This window comes from Ahaetulla prasina, chromosome 1, assembly GCF_028640845.1.
Source record: "Ahaetulla prasina isolate Xishuangbanna chromosome 1, ASM2864084v1, whole genome shotgun sequence".
NCBI lineage: Eukaryota > Metazoa > Chordata > Lepidosauria > Squamata > Colubridae > Ahaetulla > Ahaetulla prasina.
Genome location: NC_080539.1, coordinates 264,200,475 through 264,223,519, shown reverse-complemented (window position 1 = coordinate 264,223,519; position 23,045 = coordinate 264,200,475). Strand labels below are relative to the sequence as shown.

General features: G+C 39.9%; 1 protein-coding gene across 1 annotated transcript in view; it reads left to right on the top strand.

Moving 5' to 3' along the window:
• The first annotated feature begins 283 nt into the window (after positions 1 to 283).
• MOB2 (MOB kinase activator 2) overlaps positions 284 to 23,045 on the top strand; it is a 139,886-nt gene continuing 117,124 nt past the window's right edge. Inside the window, exon 1 of the mRNA XM_058157678.1 lies at positions 284 to 567. Within this exon, the coding sequence (XP_058013661.1) occupies positions 551 to 567 (17 nt within the window). The 5' untranslated portion in view covers positions 284 to 550. The remainder of the gene's footprint in view (positions 568 to 23,045) is intronic.

The window sequence follows — 23,045 nt, the reverse complement described above, 5'->3', positions numbered from 1 at the left end:
TCTCGCTCTTCGCTCCTTTAAAAAAGCGCCTTGGACCCGGACTCCATTTCCCATCTTTCCTCAGGCGCGCTGTCCCTTCCGAGTTGCCGTAGCCGGGCGTGGGAGAAGAAGGGAGGGGAGGGGAAAATGTTGGAGGAAAGGCTGTGTGTTTACTTCCGGCCACCCTGAGAGCCGAGGGTGTGTGTCGCTCGCTTACTTCGGCTGGTTGGCTGAGGGGAACCCGGCGGGCGCTGCCTTGGGGGCGGGAACCCAGCGGAGCCGCCCGGAGGCAGAGGGGGGGGGGGAGGAATTAAAAAAAAAAAATAACGGCGGTTTCGGACGGCAGAAGCAGCGGCGGCGGTGACGCGAAGGAGGAGAGCGGAGGAGTCAGGCGGGACAAGGTCCGCGTTGGGACCGGCACCCATGAGTCACCTCCGAGGCCATTGCGGACGGTGAAGCGAGCTTCTTCAGGCAAGCAGGCAGGCAGGCAAGGACGTAGCCGGACCCGCCGCCTGCTCGCTCGTTCGCTCGGCCCAGAGCACCGCAGCGGCGCCTTGCAGGAGGCGGCGTCATGGACTGGCTCATGGGGTGAGTAGCGCTGAGTGGGGTGGTTGTTTTTGGGGGCAGAGGCTGCTGCCGCTGCTGCTGCTGCTTCCAGTTCGGTGGTTCTGCCCCCACCCCCATTTCTCCTCCTCGAGGGATGCCCCTGCTCGCCCAAGGCTTCTCCCCTTTTTCCACTCCGGGATTTGGGGGTGTTTTGTGGGAAGACGCCGGGTCAGTTAGGCGCGCCGAAAAGTTGGAAGTTTGTTCTTGAGTCGTGTGTGGCCGATGACTGCTTTCTCCCCCCCCAGCTTCGGCTTCTTTTACTCTCCCCGTGGTGGCTTTTGAAAAGAAAAAAGAAAAATATGGAAGAAGATGAAAGGTGGTTGCATCCTGTAGGGTAGATGCAAATATTTGCACGGAATCGAAAGTCCATTAAAAACGAAGAGTGAAAGTTGAATGTGGTTAATTAATAACATGGCACGATGGTTCGATGGTTGTGCGAGAACTTCTCTTGAGTTTGGGGACTCTTTTTCTTTGGTGTGGGCGTCCTTTTGGAGAGCAGTTATAAAGCTTTTTGAGTTTGTAAAAGAAAGGCAAGCAGGGGACGGTGCTCCAATCTTGGGGAACTTTGTGTGTGTGTGTGGGGGGGGGGAGGTTGTTTGTATTTTTTTAAAGCAAATTTTACTTAAGGTGTGTTTATCATAGACACCTTAACCATGACCTGGGAGCAGATTTCTAGGGAGTAATTGCCAAGCGGTGAGAAGTAGGCAAAAGACATGAAAGGGTGTGGTGTGAGTGAAATGCACAGTGCTTACTTTAACCTGAGTAATAAATGGCTTCCTGTGGTGGCTAGTGTATTTAAAGTTTTCTGAGTAGTGAAAATGATATTTGATCAGATATCATTAACCTACCGTTTTCTAAATTGAAAATACAAAGCATTACAACACTTGCTTCGGGATCCTGTGTTGCTGGAGAACAAGGGGTCCAGAAGAAGTAGAATAGAATAGAATAGCATAGAATTTTTTATTGGCCAAGTGTGATTAGACACACAAGGAATTTGAGTACTGTTGAAAACCAGTTGAGACTGAAATGTGCTGTAGTAACTGACTCCTGACTGCTGATACTTTAAAAAATAGTTTTTAAGAAATAGATGCGATACATGAAAAGGGTAGAAAGGGAATATTTTAAAAAATTAATGGAGTGATGTATTTCAACCTGCCAGTTGTCCAGAATATTATTCTTCAATTGGGTTTATTAGAAGGAATTTAATACACAAATGTCCCAAAGGTGCTTTTTCCAAGAAGCAACTGGACCTTCTGGTTTTCTTCTTTGAAGATGTTTTGCTTCTCATCCAAGAAGCTTTTTGGATGAGAAGTGAAATGACTTTAAAGAAAAAACCAGAAATTCCAGTTGCCTCTTGGAAAAAGCACCTTTGGGACAACCATGACCTGGATGACTGAGAATCTCCATAGACATTTAGTTAATACACAAATATTGCCTCAATCTATTGATATTGTAATAATTTGGATTTAGAGAATATCAATCTCAGGCCATTTCTGTCAGTTTAGGTTTCTGTCTTTGCTGTTGTACTCTAACCCACAGTTTAAATGTGTGTTTGTATGTTGAAAGGTTGAAGAAAAGACCTTGACAGAGGTTAAAACCAAACATTGCTCACTGAAAAGGCGAGCTCAGTGTATTGGGATTGTAATAGTCTATTACACAGAAGACAAAAAGTAGACTAACTTCTTATTACTTTAGAGTTGATTTTCTCTGGTGCTGATATGCTGGCTTGATTGAAACCCTTTATTTACAGTAATTATGTGTACATTCTTGGTTTCTATGATTTATAAATATTAGTGTTTCCAAATTCATTTACTAGGTAAGATGTTCTTCAAAAACTCTTTAGGTTTATTCAGTAATTTGATCCTGTGCTACTCATCATGTCTTAATGACATATTTTAGAGAGATGAACATTTCATGATCTTGAAGCCTGTTTAAATGTATTTCTTTCATAAATACATACTCAAGTTTATCTGATTTTTGCTATAGTACATGATACATTTTAATATTTACCTGTATTGTCTGCTTTTTAAAATCTTATTTCTACTTACGATGATTTCTGCTTGGGTTGTTTTGGTTTTGAAGGAGAAGAATAGAAGTTACATTTACTTTTTAAACAACATGTGATTTCTTAAAAGAAACAAGTTACCAGAGCAAATCTTGTCTGCAATGTTAAATTTAGTTATCTTTTTCAAGAGAAAGGAAACTCGTGAAATTTCTAATTTTTCTTTATTGTATGTTAATATCTTTAAGATGTATTTTCACTGGAACATATTTGGTGTTAACTTTCAAAAGCATTTATTTTTATATATGACTTAGTACTTCTTTCTGTCAATCCTAAATATAATATTGGAATGTTTTTTAATTTTATTTCATAAATGCCTATGGTAGTAGTAGGCCTTCAATAACAAGAATAGATTAATTTTATAACCAGGAGTACTTGTTTTTTATTTTTGGTTTTCAGTATGCCAAGTTGATCTTAGAAACTTTATGCCTTTTGAACATGTTGAAACTCTGGATCCCAGATACCTAATTTTTAGATTTAATGCTTCTAGACTTTATAAACATAAATAAAAGTATCTACTTCCTTCTCTTGTCCTGAACTTTTTGTGCCTTTCCTCTTTAGCAATAAGCATAACATGTAAAATAGTATCAGGAATGGAATGTGTATAGGAGAGAATGAAATGAAGTTTTCAAATACTTGTGATAGTGCTTCTAATCTCTCAATAATTAGGGTGTACTCTACATAAAATTTAAGAATGAGAAGATCAAAGCTTAATGACGTTGTATACTAAGTGTTTTTTGCATTGTACAGAAATACTTTGCTTCAATTATATATACTTAATAATAAGAAATAATTTATTAATAAATATTATGACTGATAAGCCACAGCTCCCGTAAGGTTCTTTGAGGATATCAGCTATTGAAAGTATCATAATGTAACAATCAAAATTTCTTCTGATTATACAAGATAAATATTCTATAATTTGCTGCTGAACAAGTGCCATGTTAAGATTATGTGGGCAAACCCAGTTGCACCACACATAGTATATTGTGCAATAAATTTCGACTTTTAAACCACAGGAACTTTTAATGGGACTACTGTGCATAGAAAATATAATGTGCAGCTTTAATTAATATCCAGAAGTGCATCTGTTTTGCATTTCATTTTGATATAATTTGTTTGAAAGTTTTTTTGCATTTTTTGCACACACACAAAAAGATTTCTCTGAAAGATGGCTAGTTCGTTGCTTTTTTAATTGTATAGTCATAAATATGCCTATCAGGAAACAATTATAAAATAACACAACTGCTAAATAAATATGTGCTTCTGAATATGACAAAAGTATGATTATACCATCATAGGATCTGCTGCAATGTAACAGAAGCAAGTATCATTTTTTGAGATATTTTAAATACAATTAGCCTAAGAGTATAGGTTGTCAGTCCTCTGGGACAGATTTGGGGGTTCCTGAGGTAGTGACCTAATGGAAAGGAAGAATTGATCTGCTAGTAGTATCCATTCCACTCACAAACAGTACAACCGTAACATTTGGATTACAGTATTAGTTCCTTTAGACAGTCCCAAATGCAGTATAATTAAATAATTATATTTCGGAAATAGGCCCATTTCTAGATTAACATTGCCATTCTGTGAGTGTTTATCTAGCATACTTTTTTAAAAACAATTATTAGCAATATAGTTTAAGAAACGTTCAAAGCACAAAAATGGCAGCTAGGTTTAAGAGGCATATCATTAAGCACTGTTTAGTTACCAAGGCTACTAGTCATTGATAAACTGTTCATTAATGTCTTTGACTTGGAACCTTTAACATACCTTAATCACAGCAAATTCCCATATTGCATATTATGCAGAGTACTTTTTTCTGATCTTAGTATATAATTAATCTGTAGCATGAAGAAAAATAAGTATATCACAAATAATAGAAATTGTTTTAACAAAGTTGATATATCTTTGACAGTAGCAAATTAAGCAACAGTTAATATTAAAGGATTTTCTGGATTCTTTTTTTGCTTTTGCTTTTATCAGTCATTCATTTCAAAAAAGGAAAGTAAACCTTGGGACCATTACGCAAATTGAAGAAATAGTATGTAACAATTTGTAATACAAATATTAAAATCCATAGCTGTATTGTCTAACAATATTGCTATTATCTTTGCTGTACTTCAGTTATGCTATGTTATGCTCTGCTATAGTTGGGGTGAAATTGCTTGCAGGAGGTGCAGACTTGCTCTTTCATTCTGCAGCTTATGAATTCTCAAGTACATTTTGGAAGTGTTTTAGGATCTAAAGAGAGAATAATCAATCCTTCCCCAGCTTTGTCAGTGAAAACTGCTTTAATGGAATTGAACACTTAGCTTGTATTTTTTGTATGATTGCCATCATTTAAATAGTGCATAGCTGACTGATAAAATTTGATTAGTTTCATTCATATTTAATTAAGTTCTTCATTTTTTCCTTTTTTTTAAAAAAAACTTTTTTAACTTAAATAAAGTCATGACTTAGAGTCCTAAAACAGGTTTTCCATTCACACCTATATTTAATTTTATAGCACTGTTCTGTCTGTTCTTGAACAATCTGATATTTCTTGCATTGTTCATCAGACTGGGAATAATTTACAACTGCTGCTTCTTTACACCACTTTGTTCTAAGATAGTCATTTATCTTTAGCATTTTTTCTAGTTCTAAATATGCCTCAGGGCATCAATTTCCAGCAGGAGCAGGGAAGCAACATGTAATCCTATGTCTTGAACTGAATGTCTTTGGTTACATTTCAATAATTTTCAAATAATAAAAACAAGTTCAGGCAATAAAAGTAGAACTCATGTCATAAATTTCCATTTTGTAAATTGCAATGTGCAATAAGCAAAGAGCCAGTCATTACCTCTACTGAGGAAGCTTTTAGCATGTGGAATATAGCAATCCCTTTCTTGTTTTACCCCTCAGGAATTGTGGATATTTTTTTTCTGTGTCATTAGTTCATCCCCAAATTAATATGCTTAATGACATTGATCAGATCAAATCAATCTACTGCAGGATGAAGACCACCTCATTGAAGATTGTGGATCATAATCTACTACTTTGGTCCAGCATGCTTTAGGTATTTTTGACTTCTTACTTTAGGGCTGAGAGAGGTTGACTGACCCAGAGTCCCCAATCTGACTTCCACCCCTGCAGTACCATCACCACTATACCTTATTGTCTCTCATTCTGCTATATATGGGACCTGAAAACCCGGAGGTAGAAATAAACTATAAACACACAAAGAAGAAGATCTTTACCATCTTCCACTGAACCCATAAATTGTTTATTGGTTATAGGGAGAAATTGTGGAATTGTAAATTATACTGTAATTGCTAAATGCACCTTCAAATATTCTTACTGTGAGAACCTTCACAGTATTAGTTTTCCTCCTTGATGACACCAGATCTTGTACACTTACTTATTTCTGCTGAAAATCTTAAAACCAGCTAGTTTAATATAAGCATCTTGTTGAACTATCTAGAGTACTTACAGATTTTCTTTGAGAGGGATAGAAATAAGTCAAGTCTTAGTCCTTCAGCTCTAAGCAGAGGGAAAAGCATTACAATGCTGTTCCTAATTCTTGATTTTTCTCCTGGAGAGAGAGAGCTACATAGTTCCTTTCTTTGCTCTTCATACACAGCTTTTGATTGATACCATTTCCTGCTCCCTAGCCTTGTTCATGAATAAGCCCTTATAAAGAAGCAGGCTATAGCTCATATGGAAGATTCATTGGCTCAGAAGAACTGGTTGTCTGTAAGAGATATTGCCTGCTTCTCTCATGGTAAGGCAGCTGTTTCCAGTATGGTTTGCCTCTTCAGTCCATGATCAATCTTCCTTCACATTCTCTCTTTTTTTCATATCTTGGATTTTTCACAATTTGAATGACTGTAAAACTCTTCTTTAAAAAAACATTTATAGTTGGGAATTGGTTGAAAACTTCCTTGTCAATGTATCAATATTTTTTATTTGATTGGTACAAATTTGGGTCCATTATTTCAGATAGATACATTCCGAAACTGCATGGGGTTATTGATTGATTGCTGGATTATACTTCTACCTTGCTTTAATCAGATGACTCTCAATGGCTTACAGGGTGTATAAACAAAAGTTAAAAAAACATCCTTGGTAAAGTTACTCAGGAACAATCATAACAAGGGTAACATTAACCTCAGTCTCCTCTCCCCCCCACACACCTAAGGGCACAAAAAGATAAAGAATAACACAGGAAACAAAAAGTGAGTTGGCATTGGATATAAACTCAAGAAAAGGCCCTCTAAAAGAATTTTTTTTTAACAGTTTCCAGAGACTGACAAAGGAATATTGTGAATTTATTTTAGAAGAGGTAACCTTTCTATAGCTGTGGGCTATGTTTTGTGATATTCTTTGGGTAACTATGATTGCAGTAGATGGGGCAATGACATGAAAACGTATAGATTGGTGTGGCAGGAAAGTGAGAGAATTTGTTTGTTTTTTACCTATACTGTTTTGTTCTTTTAGAGGTGCTCCATCTGGTTTTATGACTGCATTGGATGTGAGAGTATTGAGATGTTCCAGTTAACTAAAGAATTTTACTGTGGTCCAGAATACGTGCTAGTCCACATACGTGCTAGTCATTGCCAACTCTAGGGGGCGGTGCTCATCTCCGTTTCAAAGCTGAAGAGCCAATGCTGTCCAAAGACGTCTCCGTGGTCATGTGGCCGGCATGACTCAACGCCAAAGGTGCACGGAACACTGTTACCTTCCCACCAAAGGTGGTCCCTATTTTTTCTACTTGCATTTTTACGTGCTTTCAAAACTGCTAAGTTGGCAGAAGCTGGGACAAGTAACGGGAGCTCACCCTGTTACATGGCAGCACTAGGGATTCGAACCGCTGAGCTGCCGACCTTTCGATCGACAAGCTCAACGTCCTAGCCCCTGAGCCACCGCATCCCTCTTTGGATGTCATAGTCAATATATATTTCATATTAATGCCCTTTAGATTTGATTGTAAACAAGGAGGTTTTCAGATTCAGTGCACTTAAAATACTCAACAATACTATAGATATAATTAATATTCTGTGTATAATAATTACATTGCAAAACATTGCTTCCTGAACACTTTTGGGTGTATATTACAGATTTTTGGCTGCTAATCATGAAAATAACCTATAATTTAATACACAGTATACCATTTTATGGAAATCTTCTGTTTTTACATAATGCTAGTATATAAAATCTTTAGTATCTGTTGGCTGTGCTGCACACATGAAGGAAACATATGAAAATGTGGAACTGTTATTGAAGTACATCCAGTAACCAAGTACAACTGGAATAACTGGAGATCTAAAAGTAGTGGCTCTGCTGCTTGGAATGCAGCTTAGATATGCCAAGTACTGTTGTTACATATGGGAATAGGGCAGCTGTGCAAGAGTGTCACATTACATTAAAAAGAAATGGCCACTCTGAAAGAATTTGGTTCCAGGACAGAAAAGCATGGCACATGAACCTCTCGTTGACCCAGCAAAGATATTTTTGCCTCTGCCTCACATAAAACTCAGACTGATGAAAAATTCTGTGGAAGCGATGAACAAGGAAGGTGAAGAAATATCTTTCCAAAAATAACTGATTCCAAGTTTAAGGAAGGCATTTTTGTTGGTCTACAGATCAGATACATCATCAATGATGAACAATTCAAAGATCTGTCAGTGGGGCCATAGAAAATCACCTGGAAAGCATTCAAAGATGTCATTGAGAATTTTCTTAGCAATTACAGAGCATCGAACTACATTGAGCTGGTTGACAAATATCTTACATTATACAAAACCATGTAGTGCAACATGCCACTGAAGATTTTATTTTATTTATTTATTATTTATTTTATTAATTTGATTTCTATACCGCCCTTCTCCCAAAGGACTCAGGGCGGTTTCCAGCCAGATAAAGATAAACACAAAGATTCATTTTCTGCATTCATAGTTGGGCTTAATTCCTGCCAATCTAGGTGCATTCAGTGATAAATATGGTGAAAGGTTTCACCAGGACATTGCCACAATGGAAAAAGGCATCAGGCAACTGGACTCCATCAATGCTGCCTGGCTGTTGAACACTGCAGCGAGATGCATTGGACTCTGAGTATAAATGAAAATCAGCAACAAAACATTTTTAGCCCTGTTAAACTCATGCAGCATGTCAGAAACATTATGCAATTAAATACATTATAGTCATTAAAATTAATTTCATATTTCTTAAGATTCCTATGTGATATAGTCATTCTGAAATTATATTTGTGTTCAATTTGAAGAGGTCCATCATAATCCCAAAAATTGTTCAGGGAGTCAAACGATGTGAGTTTGACATCTCTGATCTGCATGAAATATGCTTCCAGAATATGGTCTTGGTTCTGAGGGAGAACTTCATCTCCTTTTGTAAATACTTCATTGTGTATTCCTCAGAGGCAGAAAAATGCAGTGTTTGAAACAGGACGCAAACAGGAAGTGCTCTTCACAACTAGAAATTACTAAGAAAACTGATGTAACAATGTCACAGCTACAAGTTTTAAATTATGAGAACTCTGAAGAAAAAGATATTTTCTAAATGAGACACCATGATAATATTGGAAATTAGAGATAAGGATTTCCCTTTTAAAAGTGCAATCATAACAAAAGGCTTACGATGGACACCCCCACTCCCCTTGCATGTTCTAAGGCAAAAGAAAAGCAAGGCAGTCTTCTTTTATGTAGATGGCAACAGCTCTTCTTTCAAGATACCAGCCAAATTCAGACATAGTAACTATGTTAATCATTCATGAATAAACTTCCATAAACAAAGAGAACACTTAAACTTTACCATGTTACCAAGTAGAAATGGACATCAGAAATCTTTTATGGCTTGTACGACATTGCATAAATAACAGATTGGCTGTTTTGTTTTATCTAAACTCTTCTTCGTTCTGAGAAATATAGCTATTTGAATGAAAAAGTCTACTGAATGCTAGAATAAAAAATGATAGCAGTATTAAGGGCTTACTCCGTGACATACAGGACAAATTAACAATGTTAGATGAGATGATATTTACTGCAAACTAAAGGTCAGCTCATGCATATCAACATTATTAAGTACTTTGTCACAGTGTAAAAATAAATCGACACAAAGAATGTCTAAATTGCTTCCACTATCCATCTTATACAAATAGTCAACTTTGAACTATTTTGTTGCATTTTAGTTCTAAAAGATTTGAATTAAGACAATAGATATTGTGGCAAAATGGCTCTTCTTTTAATGCAGAAGAATCAGTAACTTTTTGATTGATACAGTTTTATTTTTGTTTCTCAACAGTTTCATTGTAGAAAACCACAGAACTGGGTGGTGCTTTTAACAGTTCAGTGGATTCTGTTCTTTACCTTAATCTATTCCAATTCTGATGTGATGTGCAAAAGATGTGGGCTAGAAAGATCCAGTATGATGATACAGTGATTCAGGACTTGGAATACAAATCTGGAGATCAAATTCAAGTCTACCCTTGGCTGAAAAAGCTCTATGGATAACTTTGGGCTAGTCTTTTTCTCTCTTAACCCTTGTACATCGCAGGATACAGTTATGGCAAGAAAATGAAGAAGTCCACTTGAGCTGTTGAAGGAAATAAATGTTACTAATATTTATATCTAAATAAATACAATTTTTCAAGAGTCTTCTCCTATCTTTACAATATAAATTACATTCATGCAGACTTTCCTGATTTGAAGTACTTTCATGCCATTGCAATTCCTTGAATAATATGATCTAAATGAAATTCAATGGTGAAAAAAAGTAAGATTCTAAATTTAGGCAAGAAAAATAAAATGCACAGGTACAGTATATGTGGTACCTTGCTCAATAGTAGTGACTGTGAGAAGGATCTTGGAGTCCTACTGGACAACTATTTAAATATGATCCAATAGTGTGCTGCAGCTGCCAAAAAAGCCAACACAGTTCTAGGCTACATAAACAGAGGGATAGAATCAAGATCATGTGAAGTGTTAATACCGCTTTATAATGCCTTGGTAAGGCCACACTTAGAATACTGCATCCAATTTTGGTCATGATGATGTAAAAAAGATTTAGAAATAGTGCAGAAAACAGCAATAAAGATGATTAGGGGACTGGAGGCTAAAGCATATGAAGAACGGCTGCAGGAACTGGGTATGTCTAGTTTAATGAAAAGAAGGACTAGGGGAGACATGATAGCAGTGTTCCAGTATCTCAGGGGTTGCCACAAAGAAGAGGGAGTCAAACTATTCTCCAAAGCACTTGAGAATAGAACAAGAAGCAGTGGGTGGAAACTAATCAAGGAGAGAAGCAACTTAGAACTTAGAAATTTCCTGACAGAAAAGTTAATCAGCGGAACAAGTTATAAATGCTCCAACACAAAATTTTTAGGAAGAGATTAGATAATGCAAAATTAACATTGTTGATTGCATCTGTGTAACCCTAACGTTGTAAAATACTTTTTTACTAGCTACCTGTGTGGAAATATTTTATTTAAAGATATAACTACATTTAAAGTGATACTTGACAGTAGGCAGGCAAAATCTTTTAAGTATGCTTGGAAGTTAAGGAAAAAAAAGTTCTGCCTAGAAGACGAATATTTCAAAACCCAGAAAACTATGGAGCAATTCATGCTGGAAAACATTTGCATTTTTTCTTTTCATTGCTAGCACATAAAACTTGAAATTATAATTAAGTTTGTAACTGCAGTAATTATAGCAAAGAGTGGGTGTAAAAATCATTTTCAAATTACAGTACTATACCTTTGGCCCATGTCAGTTCTGCCTGTACTTTCATAAACAGTTATTTCATGGCACAGGTTGATAACGTATTTAGTATATTGTTATCCAGAAGAGCCAAAGCTGACTATTAATATATTTTAGAGGTTTTAAATAAAAAATATAATACGTCTAAAACAAAGTCATCAACAGATGGCAGCATCTAGCCATCCTTGGCTGACTTCAAGGAAGGTCAGCAGGACAAAAAGGACAAAACTGGTGAGAAGCTTGGATGGGAGACCACCTTGAAAATAAATCTGGAGAGCTGGAAAGAACATATCCAGACAACGGGAAGGCCAACCATTTCCATGTTATTGCCAAGAAAAGAGCATGGAACTGTCTCTGCAATTATCTGGATTTGGATCCATCTTGAGACTTTTCTGCTCCCACTGGATGTCTGATCTGAGAATGCTAAAGAGTATCAAGTATGAGCAGTATTACCAGGAAATACCAGTATTGTACACTAAATTGCAAATTGAAAAAAGTGTATCTGAACAAAGCAGTGGCTAACCTCTTACAAATTTGATGAGAAAGTTATCATGACATATCTATGATTTCATGATTTGTAGAACAGGTGACCAGAGTCATGAACCTGAAGTTGATTTCAACTTGAAAACAACTTTTCTACTCATATAGTAAGTGGGGAAAATGTAGTAGCTCTATGTAGCTTAACTCAGAATTTATCATGTATTGAAACAGGCTTTGGCTTTGTTTTTTTTTTAATGGAGACTAGTTGAAGTCTTAAAATGGTTATTTTCCTATAATAGGCACTGTGTATGACCCAGTTACATCTCACTGCAAAAAGAGAAAAAATGGCTTTTATGATGTTATTTTAAAATGATATTAATATCATAATGGCTACCACAGATACATAATTTGTATCCCATCAGCTGTGTATGATAATTCACATTGGCTTAATCAACCTACCATGCCATCAGCTTGGGATAAAATCCTTCCTTGTACGCAGGATTTAACAAACAGCTGTCATGCAGGTTATAATGGCTGGTAGGTCATTAAGCTTAATGGATTCAGAAAGCCATGTATCCAAGCTAGACAGCCACTGTTTTATTTCAATGATGGGTCTGTATGTTGCATTGCAAACTATCTTTGAAAGTCCGGGATTTGCAAAATTATGGCAGCCATCTTAGAATATAACTGACTTTCAAAAAATCATACTTACATACAGCTGTCATTGCTGCATAATATTATTTTAGATATTCAAGAAGCTAGCTCTAGCTAGCTCCGAAGAGGGAAAATGCTATTTCACTTTTTAAAAATATACCAATATTACATGATGTAAAAATACAAAATACATTTCTGTTTTAATGAATAGAATTCTAGCTGATGATACAACATCATTAGAGATGATTATTAGATCATTAGAGAGATATTATAGAATAACAGAGTTGAAAGGAACCTTGAAGGTTTTCTAATCCAACCCCTGCTCAACATAATAAAAAAAGTCATAAAATCAAGTCAGGTCACATGGTGACCACCTGTTTCGGGTGACCCGCTCTCTCCTACATCAGGAGGTGCGGGATGACCCTTTGCAGGGACGAGCCGAGGAGTTTAGTGGTTATCTATACGATAAAATCGCTCAGCTGAGGGACGGTCTGGACCGAATTTGGGATGATCCAAGCGAGGGAGAGGAGGCACGTCTTGTTGAGCACATTTGGGATGAGTTTGACCCTGTGGCTCCCGAGGACGTGGACAGGTTGTTGGGGAGGCTTCACGGCACGACATGTTTACTGGACCCGTGCCCTTCCTGGCTGGTACTGGCCACTCAGGCGGTGACACGAGGCTGGCTCCAGAGGATTATCAACGCTTCTTTGTTGGATGGGGTTTTCCCTGCCGCCTTGAAAGAGGCGGTGGTGAGACCCTCCTTGGCTGACTTCAAGGAAGGTCAGCAGGACAAAAGGACAAAACTGGTGAGAAGCTTGGATGGGGAGACCACCTTGAAAATAAATCTGGAGAGCTGGAAAGAACATATCCAGACAACGGGAAGGCCAACCATTTCCATGTTATTGCCAAGAAAAGAGCATGGAACTGTCTCTGCAATTATCTGGATTTGGATCCATCTTGAGACTTTTCTGCTCCCACTGGATGTCTGATCTGAGAATGCTAAAGAGTATCAAGTATGAGCAGTATTACCAGGAAATACCAGTATTGTACACTAAATTGCAAATTGAAAAAAGTGTATCTGAACAAAGCAGTGGCTAACCTCTTACAAATTTGATGAGAAAGTTATCATGGCATATCTATGATTTCATGATTTGTAGAACAGGTGACCAGAGTCATCAACCTGAAGTTGATTTCAACTTGAAAACAACTTTTCTACTCATATAGTAAGTGGGGAAAATGTAGTAGCTCTATGTAGCTTAACTCAGAATTTATCATGTATTGAAACAGGCTTTGGCTTTGTTTTTTTTTAATGGAGACTAGTTGAAGTCTTAAAATGGTTATTTTCCTATAATAGGCACTGTGTATGACCCAGTTACATCTCACTGCAAAAAAAGAGAAAAAATGGCTTTTATGATGTTATTTTAAAATGATATTAATATCATAATGGCTACCACAGATACATAATTTGTATCCCATCAGCTGTGTATGATAATTCACATTGGCTTAATCAACCTACCATGCCATCAGCTTGGGATAAAATCCTTCCTTGTAGCAGGATTTAACAAACAGCTGTCATGCAGGTTATAATGGCTGGTAGGTCATTAAGCTTAATGGATTCAGAAAGCCAAGTATCCAAGCTAGACAGCCACTGTTTTATTTCAATGATGGGTCTGTATGTTGCATTGCAAACTATCTTTGAAAGTCCGGGATTTGCAAAATTATGGCAGCCATCTTAGAATATAACTGACTTTCAAAAAATCATACTTACATACAGCTGTCATTGCTGTATAATATTATTTTAGATATTCAAGAAGCTAGCTCTAGCTAGCTCCGAAGAGGGAAAATGCTATTTCACTTTTTAAAAATATACCAATATTACATGATGTAAAAATACAAAATACATTTCTGTTTTAATGAATAGAATTCTAGCTGATGATACAACATCATTAGAGATGATTATTAGATCATTAGAGAGATATTATAGAATAACAGAGTTGAAAGGAACCTTGAAGGTTTTCTAATCCAACCCCTGCTCAACATAATAAAAAAAGTCATAAAATCAAGTCAGGTCACATGGTGACCACCTGTTTCGGGTGACCCGCTCTCTCCTACATCAGGAGGTGCGGGATGACCCTTTGCAGGGACGAGCCGAGGAGTTTAGTGGTTATCTATACGATAAAATCGCTCAGCTGAGGGACGGTCTGGACCGAATTTGGGATGATCAAGCGAGGAGAGGAGGCACGTCTTGTTGAGCACATTTGGGATGAGTTTGACCCTGTGGCTCCGAGGGCGTGGACAGGTTGTTGGGGAGGCTTCACGGCACGACATGTTTACTGGACCCGTGCCCTTCCTGGCTGGTACTGGCCACTCAGGCGGTGACACGAGGCTGGCTCAGAGGATTATCAACGCTTCTTTGTTGGATGGGGTTTTCCTGCCGCCTTGAAAGAGGCGGTGGTGAGACCCTCCTTAAAGCCCTCTTTGGACCCAGCTATTTTGGGTAATTATCGTCCAGTCTCAACCTTCGCTTTGTTGCGAAGGTTGTAGAGAGTGCCGTGGCGACAGCTGCCCCAACACCTGGATGAAGATGTCTATCTAGACCCGTTCCAGTCCGGCTTCCGACCCGGATACAGCACGGAGACAGCTTTGGTCGCGTTGGTGGATGATCTCTGGAGGGCCAGGGACAGGGATATTCCTCTGCCCTGGTCCTATTAGACCTCTCAGCGGCGTTCGATACCATCGATCATGGTATCCTGCTGCGCGGTTGGGGATTGGGAGTGGGAGGCACCGTATATCGGTGGTTCTCCTCCTATCTCTCCGACGATGCATGAGCGGTGTTGACAGGGGGCAGAGGTCGACCGCGAGGGGCCTCACTTGTGGGGTCCCCCGGGGGTCGATTCTCCCGCCCTGCTGTTCAACATCTGCATGAAGCCGTTGGGTGAGATCATCAGTGGTTTCGGGTGAGATACCAGCAATGCGCTGATGACACTCAGCTGTACTTTTCCACCCGGACCACCCCAATGAAGTTGTTGAAGTGCTGTCCCGGTGTTTGGAGGCTGTACGGGTCTGGATGGGGAGAAACAGGCTCAAGCTTAATCCCTCCAAGGCGGAGTGGCTGTGGATGCGGCACCCGATTCAGTCAGCTGCAGCGCGGCTGGCTGTTGGAGGCAGTTACTGGCCCCAAAGGATAGGGTGCGCAACTTGGGTGTCCTTCTGGATGATCGGCTGTCGTTTGAAGACCATTTGACGGCCGTCTCCAGGAGGGCCTTCCACCAGGTTCGCCTGGTTCGGCAGTTCGCCCCTTCCTTGATCGGGATGCCTTATGCACAGTCACTCATGCGCTCGTTACCTCTCGCTTGGATTACTGTAATGCTCTCTACATGGGGCTCCCCTGAAGTGCGCTCGGACATTTCCGCGAACTCAAGACTCACCTTTTTATCCGCGCGGGGCTGGCTTAAATTGGGATTTTAATTCTTAAATTTATTAATTTTAAACGGGGTTTTAGTATGGTAAATTTTAATCATTGGGCTAATTTAAATAAGTTTTTTAAATCGTATTTTAAATCTGTATATTGTATTGTCGGTTTTTTATTATGCCTGTACACCGCCCTGAGTCCTTCGGGAGAAGGGCGGTATAAAAATTAAATAAAATAAATAAATAACTGCAATGACTTATGACAATGACAGAAATTATATGCTCAATTGTGGTTGTTAAGTGGGGACTACCTTCACTTTGTGTAAATCAAGCTGTCTTCTGCTTGGTTTTTATGCATGTAAGAAATTGTCTGCATGTGTGTTGATATTTTCAACTTTCAAGTTTTCTCTCTTTTTAGATGAAAAATCTTCCTTTTGTATAATGCTTGATTATTAATTATACTCTCATTGTTTAACAATTCATTTTCTCTTGGAAGTATTACAAATTGTGTTTAAACATAGCACTACAGATAATTTTACCAGTTTGTTCTAGTTTAAAACTTTTTGGGAGAATAATTTTAGTTGCTGTATGTCATTGGGTATATTAGCATAGTTTCTGGTTAGCCATTGTTTATCTATTTATGGTTTATTTCTGAACCAAGGAAACTAGTTTGTTTTTCCATATACCCCATTTGATGACATTTTGAATCCAGGGCGCTTTTACAGTACTGATGTTTTAATGTACTGTTTCTGAATAGATTGTTCTCCCTTTGAATATACTGAATGGTTTTTAAATTGTTTTAATATTTTAATGATTGTAAGGACATTTTACCTTTTGGGGTTTTATTTTAATTATCTAAGTCTCTCGGAGTCACCTATATGAGATTGGCAATTATATAAATCAAATAAATAAAGTCACTTCAATATCTCGCCTGAGTGTCTTCTGATGGCTTGATGCAGAGTAAGCGCACAGACGTTTGTCAGTTTTTCTTAGGTTTATCAGAACAGGTTGAGCCTAAGCAAGAACATATTTTTGCCCCCACATTGAATTCCTCTTGCTGTTTTACCTGCAACACAAAATAACTTTACACCACAAGTTAATAATTGATCAAAGGAGTCTTTCTCCTTAAACTTTTGCTTTCTCTGGAGCATGAATCTCAAAACTCAAATCATGATGAGGGTCACACATGAGGGGTAGTTCACTCAGGGCTGCAACACCCTAAATATTTCATACACTGAAGAAAATTGAGTCAAAAATAAAGATGATCATTAAACAAAAATCTATTTAGTACAATTAAAAAAAAAAAACCTTTAGCCTCCTCGACTATTTTTCCTAGCCATTCCTAGGTGCAGTATTCCCTGCATAATATAAAAGTAATAGGGGTCTGGAAATCTTGTAATGCTCAGAAAGATGGTCTTGAGGCACAACCTTCATAGTTTGGCTAACAAAGCACTTCTATTGCCAGGAGACCTTCAGTGCTGGGTCAAAAGTGAGCTGTTATTTTTTCACTTTCTGCCCATGTGCCAGCCTTACATCCGTGTAATGGCATGTCTGAAGATACTGTATTTCCAATAGAAGAGAAGTTCTTCATGGATATCCTCATCACCAAAAACCAAAAACCATACCAACCAGGGCTCCATTATCAAAGGAGCAATCCAACTTTCCACAAGAGTAATAGCGTAAGAACTACAGTAGTACAAGTGCACTGCAGCAATCCACAACACCAGGAAAAGGAAACAAACTACCTATAAATCAACTTCCAGCAAAGTGGATACCCTGTAACTTTATTAAAAAGTGCTGACCATTTAACCCACTATAGCACAAAACAAGTATGAATGGGTTAATACTACAGTCTTTTCCCGAAAATAAGACACTGTCTTATATTCTTTTGAACCCTGAAATAAGTGTTTGGCCTTATTGCCATGTGCTCAAAAGCCCGATTAGGCTTATTATCAGAGGATGTCTTATTTTGGGGGAAACGGTAGGTATCAGAAACATCTCAGAAACAACTAACACACATTACAGCCACACGACATCACCATAGCATAACAACTAAAGTCCTCTAAAACATCTTACGCAAATCAAAAGACCTAGTAGCCCAAGAAGAAAAAGCAAAGAGTCATCACAACATAAAATGTAAGGACTATAGCAGCCACTACGTAGGACAAACAGACAGAAGACTAGTAGAGCACATCCATGAACACTAACTAGCAGTCAGAAAACAAAATGAAAATCCTTTAATCTCACATGGTCAGGCTCAACCATAGTTTCAGATGGGAAACTCTGAGCATCTTAGACCAAAATGCTAAATCCAAAATGCCAGGGAATTCCTGGTAACTTATCTTTCAGACAAATCAGCCATCAATAAGCACATAGAGATTAACCACATTTACCGTCCATTTTAAAGAGATAATAAGAAAGCTAAGAAGGACAAGAACATATTCATCATCAACCGACAACCAGATTTATTTATTATTTATTTATTTAATCAAATTTTTATACCGCCCTATCTCCCGAAGGACTCAGGGCGGTTTACAGCATGATAAAAACACAAGAATAAATACAAGATAAAAACAGTATTTAAAAACCTTATTGAATTAGGCCAAATTTAAAATTATAATTAAAATAATAAAAAACCCCATTTAAAAGCTAAATTAAAATTAAAATTAAAATTCTAGGCCAGTCCTGCACAGATAAATAGATGTGTCTTAAGCTTGCGGCGAAAGGTTCGAAGGTCAGGAAGTTGGCGGAGTCCTGGGGGAAGTTCGTTCCAGAGGGTGGGAGCCCCCACAGAGAAGGCCCTTCCCCTGGGTGTCGCCAGCCGGCACTGCCTGGCGGACGGCACCCTAAGGAGTCCCTCTCTGTGAGAGCGTACGGGTCGGTGGGAGGCAATCGGTGGCAGTAGACGGTCCCGTAAGTAACCCGGCCCTATGCCATGGAGCGCTTTAAAGATAGTAACCAAGACCTTGAAGCGCACCCGAAAGGCCACAGGTAGCCAGTGCAGCCTGCGCAGGAGTGGTGTCACATGGGAGCCACGAGGGGCTCCCTCTATCACCCGCGCAGCTGCATTCTGAACTAACTGGAGCCTCCGGATGCTCTTCAAGGGGAGCCCCATGTAGAGAGCATTGCAGTAATCCAAGCGAGATGTCACGAGCACATGAGTGACCGTGCATAGGGCATCCCGGTCTAAGAAGGGGTGCAACTGGCGGACCAGGCGAACCTGGTAAAAAGCTCTCCTGGAGACGGCCGTCAAATGGTCTTCAAAAGACAGCCGTCCATCCAGGAGAACGCCCAAGTTGCGCACCCTTTCCATTGGGGCCAATGACTCGTCCCCAACAGTCAGCCGCAGCTGCAACTGACTGTACTGGGGTGCCGGCATCCACAGCCACTCCGTCTTGGAGGGATTGAGCTTGAGCCTGTTTCTCCCCATTGAGACCCGTACGGCTTCCAAATACCGGGACGCACTTAGATAGCTTCGTTGGGGTGGCCTGGGGTGGAAAAGTACAGCTGAGTATCATCAGCATACAGTTGGTACCTCACCCCAAAACCACTGATGATCTCACCCAGTGGCTTCATATAGATGTTGAACAGGAGAGGCGAGAGAATCGACCCCTGCGGCACCCCACAATCTCTGCCCCCCTGTCAACACCGTCTGCAATCAATCAGAGAGATAGGAGGAGAACCACCAATAAACGGTGCCTCCCACTCCCAATCCCTCCAACCGGTACAGCAGGATACCATGGTCGATGGTATCAAAAGCCGCTGAGAGGTCTAATAGGACCAAGGCAGAGGAATAACCCCTATCCCTGGCCCTCCAGAGATCATCAACCAACGCGACCGTCTCCGTGCTGTATCTGGGGCGAAAGCCGGACTGGAACGGGTCTAGATAGACAGTTTCATCCAGGTACCGGGGTAATTGACATGCCATCACACTCTCTACAACCTTCACCACAAAGCGAAGGTTGGAGACCGGACGATAATTTCGTAAAACAGCCGGGTCCAGGGAAGGCTTCTTGAGGAGGGGTCTCACTACCGCCTCTTTCAAGGCGGCTGGGACGACCCCTTCCAACAAAGAAGCATTTATAATCCCCCGGAGCCAGCCTCGTGTCACCTCCTGTGTGGCCAGCACCAACCAGGAGGGGCATGGGTCCAGTAAACATGTGGTGGCATTCAACCTCCCCATCAACCTGTCCATGTCCTTGGGAGCCACAGGATCAAAGCCATCCCAAACAGTCTCAACAAGACGAGTCTCCAACATCTCACCTGGATCCACCCAATTTTGATCCAAACCATCCCGAAGCTGAGCGATTTTATCGTATAGATAACCACTAAACTCCTCGCCACGCCCTTGTAGCGGGTCATCCCGCACCCCCTGTTGAAGAAGAGAGCGGGTCACCCGAAACAGGGCGGCCGGGCGGTTATCTGCCGACACAATGAGGGAGGAGACGTAAAAACTCCTTGCTTCCCTCAGTGCCACTAGGTAGGTCCTACTATAAGACCTAACTAGTGTCCGATCAGCCTCCGAACTGCTGGATCTCCAGGCACTCTCTAGGCATCTTCTCCGGCGTTTCATCTCCCTCAGCTCCTCAGAGAACCAAGGAGCTGGTTGAGACCTACGCTGGGTCAGAGGCCGCAAAGGCATGACACGGTCTAGAGCCCCAGCCGTGGCCAGTTCCCAAGCCGCGACTAGTTCTTCAGCCGTGCCGTGGGCAAGATCCTCAGGGAACGGCCCAAGCTCCATCAGGAACCTCTCTGGGTCCATCAGGCGCCTAGGACAGAACCAACGTATTGGTCCCATCTCCCTGCGGTGTTGAGTGGCGGTCCGAAAGTCCAGACGAAGGAGAGAGTGATCTGACCATGACAACGGCTCAGTAACTACATCTTCCAAAACCAGATCACTCATCCACTGTCCAGAGATAAAAATCAAATCCAGTGTGCCTCCCCCAATGTGGGTAGGGCCATCAACTACTTGCGTCAGGTCCAAGGCTGTCATGGAGGCCATGAACTCCCAAGCCGACGTCAATAACATGCCGGTGGATGGCAGGTTAAAGTCCCCCATGGCCATAAGTCTAGGGGTCTCAACCGCCACCCCAGCAATCACCTCCAACAACTCGGGCAGGGCTGCTGTCACGCAGCAAGGAGCCAGGTACGTGACCAACAAACCCAACTGACCTCTATGGCCCCACTTCACAAAGAGGGATTCACAACCGGCAATCTGAGGAGCAGTGGTCTCCCTCGGTTCTAGACTCTCTTTTATAACAACCGCCACACCCCCACCCCTACCTTGGGCCCTCGGTTGATGGAATGCTCGGAAACCCGGTGGGCACATTTCCACAAGGGGTACCCCCCCTTCCGTGCCCAACCAGGTTTCCGAAATGCCCATAAGGTCCGCGGAGCCCCCCTGTATAAGATCACAAATGAGGGGGGTTTGTTAACCACGGACCGTGCATTGCACAGCATCATCCGAAGGCCCAAGCTCTGAGGATCCTGACCATCCGGGGAACAGGAGAAGTCTGAGTGGTCGGAGCGCATGATCACTTTCAGACATCAAGCACGCGCCCCCGAAAATCGATATGACCCCTCACTTCCGCCGTATCTGCCCCTCCCATTTACCGCATCAATAAGACCACCCTCACAAATAGGAACATAATCCTCCCCCGTTACCTTCGAACCTAATAGTAAACCGTCGCGAGCACACGTAGGAACTGGCGCCCCACCCGACGGGTTACCCCCACTACCCGACCTTACCCTACCCTATCTAAAAAAAACCACAGATAAGCAGGGATTAACACCAGACAAACACTCTAGCAGAAAATAATACCCTAATCAAGGAATTACGAAGGAGAAAACCACACCCTCATCAATACTGGCAGGTCAAGCTACTGTAATAAATAGGGAGTGAACCCCACACTCACTAGCACTGATGCTGTTACCTAGTTAGGTAGTGTAACATATTTACAAGCAAGCAAGGACAGGGAATACGACTGATTTCCCAAATTGTATTCTCTTTGATGGAGTGAAAGCACAAGTCTCTCTTATCCCTCTTAAAATGTAAACTATATTGAAGTCAGAAAATAAGTTTGAAAACAAGTGGACTTCCAAATATGGCAACATGTTTTTTGTGCTGATGTATGATGCACAGAATTGTAAATATGATGTTACTGCATCTCACAAGACCCTAGGCAGCTTCTATAATTGTGCATTGCTGAGGAAAGGACTTTTTTTAGCTTACAATGTTGATTAGCATTTTTGAACAGAAGAAACAATTGCACTATCTTCTGAGCTAAAAATAAGTTATTCTGTTTTTAAGAAATGAGTAGCAGGTTCTGCTGTGACACTGCTACTTATGTAAGATGATCTGTAGAAGATGACCTTATTTGGTTCTCTTTAACTTGCTTATTTTGAATATGCTATGTTTTATCCTGCAGTCACCCTTTTAATAGGCAAGTGTTTACCATTTATTTTTTGTTGGTGACTTTAATTCTTGTGAGGTGCATTCTCTGTTTTGCCAGACAAAATACACTTGATTTTTAAAAAATGTTTTTTGTAGTACCAGCCACTAAAATTTGCCGTAATTGTGCTAAGGTGTTTTCTCTTTTTTATAGTAATTTTATTAAAGTTTATAGATAGAAAGATAAAAAACCAATAGAAAAATATGAAAAGTTTTTTTAAAATAAAAACTGCATAGAAAAACCATTTAAAAAAGAATACGTACGTATGTGCATAAAAAAAAGAGATATACAAAGAAATGGCAAATCATTAAGTTACTAAAAATAACATATGTGCTTTAACCTTAATCAAGTAAACCCCCTCTAAATTGCTTTATTTTTTAACAAAATTACTTCTAGCATTCTTCAAAACTATAGCAAAATATCTCTTCTTCCAAGGTTTAAACTATTCAAGGTTTTAACCTTGATCAAATAAATCAATTTTCTATTCCTTCCCTTTGCTTTTAATAATCTTGATCTTTAATCTCTTTAAAAAGTTTCCTAGAACCTGATTTCTTTTTGTTTACTCTTGTCTCTTCTCAGAAGCTCTTTAAAAAAATTTTCTTTTGTAAATTCAAAATAAGAAAATTATTCAAGTCAGTTGAAAAAAGTTAC